This window comes from Pleurodeles waltl, chromosome 8 (assembly GCF_031143425.1).
Source record: "Pleurodeles waltl isolate 20211129_DDA chromosome 8, aPleWal1.hap1.20221129, whole genome shotgun sequence".
Taxonomy (NCBI): domain Eukaryota; kingdom Metazoa; phylum Chordata; class Amphibia; order Caudata; family Salamandridae; genus Pleurodeles; species Pleurodeles waltl.
This window is the reverse complement of record NC_090447.1, coordinates 59,034,852-59,045,890: the sequence shown is the minus strand read 5'-3', so window position 1 is coordinate 59,045,890 and position 11,039 is coordinate 59,034,852. Positions and strand designations below refer to the sequence as shown.

The following is an 11,039-nucleotide window of genomic DNA, read 5'->3' as shown; positions in this document are numbered from 1 at the left end:
GTCAAGGAGATCCACATGACTAAAGTGGAACTGCTGGATATCTTTGTAGTCTGGGGAGAAGCACAGTTGGCAGAGGAACAGGCAGCAAAGGACCAAAGGAATAATAGCCCTGAGAAGGGTTATGAGGAGGAGGACTACTCGAATGAGGAAAGAGAACCAGTGAGACATGAATGGCTCATAGCTCAGGAGTGGAGGCTGGAAGATCTAAATGATGAGATTGAGAGGGCTGTGGCAGAGAGAGCCTTAGCTCGAGAAAAAGAAAGGATTGCAGCTCAGGAGCTGAGCTATGAAGAGCTAAAACTGGAAGCCATAAGGGCTGAGTCCAGTTCAGATGGTGGCAGCAAAAATCTTGTATCCAGTATTGCTGAGGAAGTGCACATGCCCGGAGATGTGGTGCCCTACTTGAAGAAGGGAGTTGACACACCAGGAGGTTCAGGAGTATGAGGTAGTTCCCATTATGCACAGGGTCCCTGAGGAGGATTGGGGAACTCGCACAGGGAGTCATTGTCCTACCGGGGGGAGGGACACCTTACTGGCTCTAGAGGAGAGTGACATGGAGAAGGGTTCCCCCGGTAGACGTCCTGGGTATGGAGTGTGGAGAGTGTGGGTTAAGTGTCAGGGACAGTCAGATACTGTCTCACCAGTCTCAGGAGGGTGATGTGGAGTGCTTTTCCAAGGCTGAGTCACTGGATGGTTGGGTGAAGGGTACTTTGGTTAATACATATGAGGGGCTCAGTGATGTAATTGCTGGAGAGCATATGTCTAGTCCTTATTTTCCAGAGCTATGCCAACACCAGGTCGAGTGTGAGTTTTCTGACCCCAGGGAGCTTACAATGGAGGCAGACTTCTGGGTGAGTACCAGAGAGTCTGAAGAGGCATTTGGGAGTGCTCCTGAAGGGAGTGGTCTAGGTGTTTCCGAACCAGGTGAGGTGGGACAGGATTGCAGTGTCCCAGGTAGGTCCCAATGTAGTGGGATAGGCTGAGGCCTAGGGTGCCCAAGATCCGGTCCCAGGTCCTGGAGGGTCCCATGAGGGAATGCCAGGAGGGGAGCCTAGCCTGTACCGTAGGGCCACCTGTTGAGGGAGACCCGCAGTGTCAGAAGAACTTGGGGGGGTGACTGTAGCCAGCGTCCCACCAGTTCTGGTGTCTGGCAGTACCACTCTCAGTGAGGGGTATGGAAGTCCAGACAGAGGGGCTGCTGACCCCAGTGGAGGACCTGGAGGGTCAGGGGTCAGCTCTGAGAGCGGAGCCCCCAGAAATGACCTAGGTGAGACCATTTCTGGTTTGGGGGGGAATCCAGTCTCTGCCAGAAGGGCAGAGGTCAGGAGACCTGCGCCAGCCAGACTCTTGTGTTGCCCTTGGGGATGATGTGTCCCTTGTGGGGGGTCAGTATGCCCCCCAGGAAGTCCTGGCGTGCCAGGCAATAGTTCAACCTCAGGGTGATGACTCTGGGTTGGATGACCAGGTTCATGGGTTAAACTGTGTCCTGGGAGGGTCAGTGTGCCCCCCAAGAAGTCCTGGTGTGCAAGGCAATGGTTCAACCTCAGGGTGGTGACTCTGGGTTGATGGACCAGGTTCAGAGGGTAAACTCTGACCTGGTGGGGGGTAGGTGTGCCCCCCAGAAAGTCCTGGTTTGCCAGGCAGTGGTCCAGTCTGAGGTTACAGACCCTCAACTGGAAGGCCAGGTTCAGGGTGTTCCCCCTGACCTGGAGGAAGGGGCTCCTGTTAACAGTGCCCCTACCATGTTGTCTTCTGGGGGGTCACTCCTAGGTGGGGGGTGCCGGACCCCAGAAGGGAGGGCAGGGAGCGGGAAGCCTCATCCCTGGCCCTAGTCCAACCTGAAGGTACAGACCCCAGGTTGGAAGACCAGTTGCAGGTTAACACCCCTGCACTGGTGGAAGAATTGTGCAGGACTGCTTCTATAAGCACCCTGACAATTTTGGACTCAGGGGGTGCCGCTCCACGAGGGAGGGTACAGGGCCCCAGAGGGGATGACCAGTTGCAGGTTAACACCCCTGCACTGGTGGAAGAATTGTGCAGGACTGCTTCTATAAGTAGCCTGACAATTTTGGACTCTGGGGGTGCCGCTCCAGGATGGAGGGTACAGAGTCCCAGAGGGGTAGACCAGTTAACACCTGTGCTCTGGTGGAAGAATTGTGCAGAGCTGCTTCTATAAGCACCCTAACAATTTTGGACTCTGGGGGTGCCGCTCCAAGATGGAGGGTACAGAGCCCTAGAGGGGAAGACCAGTTGCAGGTTAACACCTGTGCTCTGGTGGAAGAATTGTGCAGGGGGATTAGTTGATTAGGTGAGAGTTGTAATGGGTGGATTGCTGTTTGGGGATGGGTATAGGTGGTGAGGGAGCATGCAGGACAATACAATTGTGTGACAAGTTGTTGTTGGTACTTACCAGACTCCACTCCCCCAGGTATCCAGGTCAGGGCCTCAGGATGCAGTATGTTCAACACCTTCTCCTCCCAAGATCTGAAAGTAGGGTGAGAAGGTAGGGGCCCACTGCCAGAGCTGGTGCCTGGCGGCCATGGGACATACCTTCCACCCAAGGTCATTCCACCTCTTCCTGATGTCCTCCCTTGTGCATGGATAACTGCCCATAGAATTGACTCTGTCGAAAAACCTTTGCCACAACTCACTTTTCCCCACAAGAGATGTTTGTTGTACCTGTGCTCCAAACAGGTGTGGCTCTGCTCTGACAATTTTATTCACCATGACCCTCAACTCCTCGTCAGTGAAACAGGTGTTTTTCTGGGGACATGGTAGTGGTTGTGTAGACAGAATTAGGTAAATAGTGAGGTGTAGGTGCTGTGATGTGAGTGGTTGATGGGTGTCGTGGATTGTGAGTGGTACTAATATGTGTGTTTTGTATGTTGTGCAGGTGTGTGATGTGTGTATCGTGAAGTATAAATGGGTCCCTATCCTTGCTATTTTTGACTCTTTGCGATATTGGTTTTCTTTGGCTGTGTGTGGTGTTTTGACAGCAAAGGATTGTGGGCTGTGTTATATAGTGCAGTGGCTAGGTGTGTCAGCTGTGTGGATGTGTATCAGGTGTGGGGTATTCAAACTATCCAATGTGGTGTTGTGTTCTAACAGAAGTGAGTTGAGGCTGCCATGGTTCGCACCGCCAATGGTTTTCTGCCATGGAAGAACTGCTGTCATGATTTGTGGATCGTAATATGATGGGAGGATTTCTGTTGGGCTGGGGGTGCTGGTGGTGGGACTGCCTCTTTTCTTTTCTTCACTGTCCTGGCGGTTTTGGGAATTTGGTTGTTTTTTGGCAAACTTCACAGTGTGAGTCCTGATACAGCGGTCGGATCAGAGCCAACATTGCAGTCTTTTGGCAGCCGCCACCACAGTGGTCTTGCCAAAAGACCGCCAAACTCATGATGAAGGTCTAAATCATCTTGATTCTGTATTTAAACTTGAGTCTACCTTGGTGGGCCTAGTGTCGCATAAACAAAAATGCTTTTTCTGTTTGAGATAGATGAAAACCCAGATGGACCTGACTGCGACAACAGATCACATATAGGCTGTGACATCTGAATCTACCAGAACTTAGAATGTGTTCAGGGCACAGTCAGTATAGAATTGACAGAAATAAAAGGCTTGTCCACAAAACAAAGGGTCTACAATGACCTACCTTTACCTTTGGACTCTTTGCCAGAAGATAATACTCTGGGTCAATATCCTACCTCGTGTCTGGGGGTTATGCAAATTGCCAACACAATCTAATTAAGTAACTGGTTATAGACAATCAGAAGTTGAGATTTAAATTATTGTGTCCGTAATTGTTGCTTGAAGTCTTGGTCCAAGGTCTTTTGTTTATCTGTAAGTGCAAACCTTTATGTTTCATTGAACAGAAACTTGCTCTAAGGATCAAAAGAGTATTTGGTGTCCACTACTAAATTTATGTTTTGCTTTAAGATTTGTCTTATTAGCAATTTGTGTGCATATACCTTTCCACTGCATGCTCACTTGCGGTTTAGAAAATGGTTAAACAAAACAACTAAAGACAGATTTAAGAGGACCTAGTGCCACCTCAGTGCCTCCATAGCATAATATTTTTGATTCTAAGATGGCGATAAAAGTGCCTTTTTACACATGCCATATTTACAAAGTGACACAATGCATGCATTGTGCCACTTTGTAAACCCTTGCGCCACAGTATGCCTGCACCAGGCACAATGTATGCATGGGGGCAATCCCCGATTAGGAGGGCTGAAAAAATGACGCAAGGAAAACTAAAAGATTATTTATAATGGGCCCCTATGTATTCGGCAGGAGTAGCCCCAAAGTGGTGGGCGCTAAGTGGTGCAAGGAAAGTGGCGCTGCACTGGGTGCAGCACCACTTTTCTTAAATCAGCCTCTAAGTTAATAATAAACACACCCATGTTATATACAATGAATTTAGGGGCATATTTATACTCCGTTTGCGCCGGAATTGCGTTGTTTTTTTTTACGCAATTCCGACGCAAAACTAACTCCATATTTATACTTTGGCGTTAGACGCGTCTAGCGCCAAAGTCCATGGAGTTTGCGTCATTTTTTAGCGTGGACACCTACTTTGCGTTAATGATATGCAAGGTAGGCGTTCACGTCTAAAAAATTGACTCCGAGGCATGTGCGCCGTATTTACACTCCCGGGCAAAATTCACGCCCGGGAGTGGGCGGGTTAAAAAAAATGACGTACGGCCGCTTTTGCGCCGTTTTTAAGCGCCTGGAAAAGGCAGGCGTTAAGGGACCTGTGGGCTCTGAAGGAGCCCAGAGGTGCCCTCCCATGCCCCCAGGAACACCCCCTGTCACCCTTGCCCACCCCAGGAGGACACCCAAGGCTGGAGGGACCCATCCCAGGGACATTAAGGTAAGTTCAGGTAAGTCATTATTATTATTTTTTTTTGTGGCATAGGGGGGCCTGATTTGTGCCCCCCTACATGCCACTATGCCCAATGACCATGCCCAGGGGACAGAAGTCCCCTGGGCATGGCCATTGGGCAACGGGGCATGACTCCTGTCTTTGCTAAGACAGGAGTCATTTCTATGGGGGTTGGGAGTCGAAAAAAATGGCGCAAATCGGGTTGACGCGAAAAATTTGCCTCAACCTGACTTGCCCCATTTTTTGACGCCCAAGCCCCATATCCCCCTACGCCGGCGCTGCCTGGTGTATGACGTTTTTTTCCACGCACACCAGGCACCGCCGCCGGCTAACGCCGGCTAACGTCATTGATTAAATACGGCGCCCACATGGCGCTTCAGAATGGCGTTAGCCGGCTCTAATTTTTTTGACGCAAAACTGCGTTAGCGCAGTTTTGCGTCAAAAAGTATAAATATGGCCCTTAGTACTCTGGTTTTAAGAAACACTGATGAATGAATAAGCTCTGAATGTTAAAGATTTTTGGGAACGTCTCACCAATAAATTGGTCACTTCCTTTGCATGCGCTTATTGTTCACATGTTGTGTTATACATGTGGGCAAAATTAGAAGAACAAAACTTGCTATTTCCTATTTCAATCTTGCTTCTTTTCTGTGCCTTAATGGTTGCTGTATGTTAATATTTACATGTATTTTTCAAGAAGTACAATAACTACATATGTTTAAAAAGATTTTTATATATACATTTAACTGGAAATCCATGAAGAAATGTTTTTTTTTTTCCTGACAGTCTAACAGACAATAAATTACATTTTTACAAATATATTTTTACCAAATTAAAATAATTAATGTGCAAATGTGTAACAATTGGAATCTCTCAGTATCACATTGAGTTCAATGGCTTGTATATAATCTGATTTCTTAAAACTTTGAACATGATTCAGAATTTTTTTAAAAATATGCATTTTCTCTTTTTGCAGATGTTTGTCCATGAAGTCATCCGTGTCATGGCCCTTCCTGTTTAGTTCAAATGATTCCCACGTCCAACCATCCATCTTTGTTCTCCTTGGGATTCCAGGCCTAGAGAATGCCTACCAATGGATCTCAATCCCTTTCTTGGTGATGTACTTGATAGCACTGCTAGGAAATGGAGCTATGCTTCTCCTCATAGGGATAGATAGAGGACTCCATGCACCTATGTATTATTTCCTCTGTATGCTGGCCTTCACTGATGCCGTCCTATGCAGTTGCATTGTGCCAAAATTGTTGAGCATCTTCTGGTTCAGTTCCATGATTATATATTTTGAAGCTTGTCTCTTTCAGATGTTTGTGATTCACATGTTTACATCTTTAGAATCTGGGGTGTTGTTGGCCATGGCGTTTGACCGATATGTTGCGATATGCAACCCACTGAGATATGCAACAGTATTAACAAATAAAATCATATTTAAAATCTACATTGCAAATTTGATTCGGGGTGTTCTGATAGTCATCCCATGTCCTGCTATGGCTAGCAGGCTTCCATACTGCATGACCAACATCATCCATCATTCATACTGTGATCACATGGCAGTGGTAAAGCTCGCCTGTGCAGATACTACAGTAAATAGTGCTTATGGCTTAACGGTGGTACTATTGGTAATTGTATTTGATGTTATATTCATCTCTGTTTCCTATGTTTTGATACTGAGGACAGTTTACAGCCTTCCATCAAAGGCAGCACGCAGCAAAGCAATCAACACCTGTACGGCCCACATCTGCATTATTCTACTCTTTTATACGCTTGGGCTCTTCTCCTTTTTAACTCACAGGGTGGGTCACAATGTATCTCCTTATGTTCATATCCTCATGGCTAACTTCTATCTGCTTGTCCCACCAGTGATGAATCCTATTGTGTATGGAATAAAGACAAAGGAAATACGAGAGAAAGCATTTAAAATATTCCACATAAATGCCCTGCCAACTTCTCATTAAAGATTACTGCACTTGCTCACTCATTTTTGCTACACATCTGTATTGAATTTGAATACATCTACAACAAGATTATTTGCTTAGTGACATTTTAACATGTTATATTGGATTACAGGATGGAGAATATAAAAAATGTGTGGTAGATGTGGACTACTGGCTCGATCTGTTGACTTTGGAACCTGGGGAACCAGATACAAATCGTGACTCAAACCCTTGGCTCAGAATTGTGTGATTCTGGGCAAATTGTTTGATCTCATGTGAAATGCATTTGTGTTGTCCTCATTTATGTATATCATCTTGTGGACCATCTCCCATATCCCCATGCAATATCCTGCTCCTCATTGCTTCCTATGTAGGTTTGTGCTATACTAATACACACATACAATACATTTAGGTGACTACAGTTCCTATTACTATTCTTACTTATAACAAACATTATTCAGAATAGGGCCTCATCACTTTGGTGACAGGCACCCTGCTGACCATTCTCATGGACAATCCCAAATGTATTTTAGTGAAAACCACTATACCACCAAAGCATCCTACAAACATAAGTGTATGCATGCGTGACAAGTCCTGATACAGGCACTCGGTGTTGGAAGATGGGTCATCAGTTGTGTGGCCTGCACAAGTAATGGGTCGGCACACAACCACCACTGGGAACCAAACACCCCATTGTAGTGCTTTACTTTCATAGGGTAGCAGTGCAGAGCAGTCCAAGGCTTACTCAAGGGAGGTGGTATGGACTTGTAATCCCCATTCACGAGCACACAAGGATGACACTCAATAAATGATTGTTCAGTCTGTGCCTTTTCTTTTGATAATGTAAAGGTACATTAATTAAACACACACTACTCAATACTATGCAACAATGTACAAATGTACACAAATTGGTGGAATCACTTTTGGATGACATTGTGTAATCAATCATATCTCCCCCGAGGGGAAGTATAATCCCGCAACCCACATGGCAAAACAATCCCTGGTGTCCCAATGCAATATTTGACTGTAATTTAGAGTGTGCACACCTAAATCTGGCAAATAACTATGTCCACATTGCAAGGAGGTAACTATCAGTCTCATTACTCAAATCAGCATCCACAAGGAACATATAGAAACATGTTTAACCAATTTAAAGGAGAGATTATTTTTTAATTACTTTTAGATTATTCTCAGAATACTTCTTGGTTACCCTTGATTAACCTAGTGTAATACCATCCTACACCCCTAGAGGGTGCAGTCCCACAAGCAAAGAACAAAAGTTCCAAGGCTGGTGCTTTACATTTTGTTGTAACCCTTGGGGGGTTATGATTTAATTATCCCACCTACCCTAGGGTGGGGGCACAAACCTTGCTAAGCACACAGCTCAGGAAGACATTGGGCCTCACAAGGCCTAATGGGGCATATGCATTAGTGATAAGCGATTCTCCCGCTGTGCCGGGGAAAGCCACTCTGCTTAAGGTTTTGTGATGTCTCACTGCTGAGTTTGTCCTGGTTTAGTGGGTGTCAGGTCTCACCCGGGAATCCCCTGAATGGCTGAATGCGGGGAGCCCACCACTGGCTGCCCTCAGGTTGGGAGGGGGGTCCGGTCCCACCCGGATACCCCTGTCATGCTGACTCTTCGTTGAAGGGCAGAACGTGTAGGCCACCCCTGGCTGCCCTCTTGCTCATGGGGGTGGCCATTCCCATCTGGACACCCCCGTCATATGGTCTCCTTGTTGGAAAGCGGCTTGGGAAACCCACCCCTAGGATGCTCCTGCCTGCTCCATGTACAGCCGGCATCTCCAAGTGCTGCTGCAGGAGCCGGCCCTTCAGTAGGCATCTGCCTGCTCCTCCGGGCAGACATGTGCTGCTGTGGTGGCTGGGAGATGGCACTCCCCCCCACCTCTCCATCTTGTTGGGGAGCATAACGGTGCTCCCTGCCTTCTTCCTCTTTACAGGGCCCCAGGATGGGGTCCAGGGCCCCTCTGGACGCATTCACAGGGGGGGCACAATGGTGCCCCTCAACTTTCTCTTCTAATGGGGCCCCAGGATGGGGTCCAGGGCCCTGAACTGATCTTCAGAGGGAGCATGATGACTCTCCCTGGCTTCTTCTTCGGCCTCTGGCTCTCCCTCAGCCAGCAGCCATCTTTGCGGGGGACACAACAGCATTCCCTGACGGTTCTTCTTGATGGTGCACCGGAATGGGGATCTTGGGCCCCCTTTACACCATGTTCACAGGGAGCACGATGGCGCTCCTCATTTTTATTTCTTTTTGTGGGCAGCCCCCGGGCCATGGATCAGGGCCCAGGGGCATTGACCAGAGCAGCGGCGAAGCCCCACACGCTTCTCCGCTGGCTTGGAGTTAGGTCAAAGGTCACAGGCCTTCTCTGTGCAATATCTTGGCCCCTCAAGGACCGATTCTGGTGTTGATTTGCTCCTGGTGAAAAGGCCTTGCCACCAGGAGCACGTTCATTAAGCGTCCCATCCTAGAAGGGTCCCAGATTGTAGAGAGCCAGTCCCATTGACTCCCCGAGCCAGCATTTCTTCTGGGAACCCTTCTTTCCTTCTGGGCAGTGGGCTCTCCTTGCGCTAGCACAGCCTTTTCCCAACTAGTCCTCGGGGGGATTAAGGGGGCAAGCTTACCTGGCCCTGGCATGTGCCTCACTGGGCCAGACGTCCTGAGTCCCTGCCCCAGAAGGCAGTCAGGGTTTTTTTCCTTCTATTTGCCCATGATGCCTGTCTGCAGTCTCAGTGTCCAGCAGTGAAGCACAGCCAAAAGAGAGCGCTCTCTCCTGTTCAGGACCTTTTAAGTGAGGGCGGAAGTGTCAAGCAGGCCTGCACTTTGGCCAATCCAGATGTGCCACATCACTTCCTTGCCCCCGTCCCCTCCTTCCTGCATAGTCTTCTAGGATAGCTCAAAATCACTTCATCCAGGAGCTAGGGCCACATGTGCTCTAAAACTCACCTCCTCCTTCCTAACATTCCTCTGACCATTTCCTGGCAGGGGCTGACAGCTGGATGATTGATGCAAGGCCCTGCTCAGGCAGCTGGATAGAGCAGTAATTGACCCTAAACCTGCGCTGAGTCAGAGAAAGATGACATTCCTGAATGACCCATATTTTTTACAACTATGCTTTTGTAACCTACTGCACCATTCTTTTCATGAGGTTACAGTGTAGATTGGTGTGACTCTTGTCTCTGCGGGCCCTAGGGGATCTGAGTTATGCCCTAGGCCAGTGTTTCCCATTTACATTTAATGGAGTGTCCCTACAGTGAAAAGACAGTAAGCACACTGACTATCCCTCACATTTGTACACCCATCTCATGAGGCCTACTCCATATCACCACTCACTCTCCATAGTTCCTTCTGTGCCAGGCTCCCTAAGTGCAGATCTTGGGCTGCACACACCAGGAACCCTCCCTGCGCAGCCCTCACATGTGTGCACACGCCTGTGTACACATGATCATGTGTAACCAGCCCGGGGCCTCCTACACTTGCTGTACCACAGCAGCCTTTCCTTAGCAAGGCGGCACCGGCCGTCACACGTGCAATCCATTTTACCATGAGTTGACTGTGGGTGAGTCCCTGACTAGGAGGCTCCCTCACAGTAAATGGTCAAAAACCAGATGGTCAAAAAGTGAAAAATCAGGGCAGACCAGATGGTCAGAACCGTCTTCTTACACACGGCTATCCTTTCCTACACAAGTGCATGTTTCCCTTCTTTCACTTAGAAAGCTATATACTGGACAAATATGTTTTAGGTATTTCAACATGAACTCTCAGTAGCACAACTTGGGTGTTTTGATGAAGTATTTTTCACTTTGTTATGATTATGGACCACTAGAGCAGACAACATGGGCAGCATTGACAAAAGTAGGGTTAGCATCTACTTTATCAATATATAAAACAGTTGTAGTACCAATCTAAAGCTTATGGGTACAGTAAGCAATTTAGAGATGAGGGAATCTTCTCTAGGCATCTGCACCCGGATACTTATTGGCTTTGACCTGGCTGCATAGCATCTCACTAATATGATTTCACCTGAGACCATTAATTCTAGGAAATATTCATGGTTGCTGACATGCAAATCATTATGCTGTGTGGATGCATTCACCAGGATCATCATCAACGTTAATAGTTGTTTCTTTTGATCCTTGATGTATAGGCTTCTGTATATGTGAAACACGTTGTCAATAGGGTG

The 11,039-nt window shown here is 47.6% G+C and overlaps 1 protein-coding gene across 1 annotated transcript; it reads left to right on the top strand.

Annotated features, from left to right (window-relative positions):
- Positions 1-553: 553 nt before the first annotated feature.
- On the top strand, positions 554-6,858 carry LOC138249420 (olfactory receptor 52N2-like). The gene is made up of 2 exons (XM_069203380.1): positions 554-585; positions 5,865-6,858. The coding sequence occupies exons 1-2, from the start codon at positions 554-556 to the stop codon at positions 6,856-6,858; spliced, it is 1,026 nt and encodes a 341-aa protein (XP_069059481.1).
- The last annotated feature ends 4,181 nt before the right edge of the window (positions 6,859-11,039 follow it).

Coding starts and splice junctions, on each gene's coding strand:
- LOC138249420 (XM_069203380.1), top strand. CDS start 554: ATGGAGAAGGGTTCCCCCGGTAGACGTCCTGG. Junction 586..5,864: donor TCCCCCGGTAGACGTCCTGG/GTATGGAGTGTG, acceptor CTCTTTTTGCAG/ATGTTTGTCCATGAAGTCAT.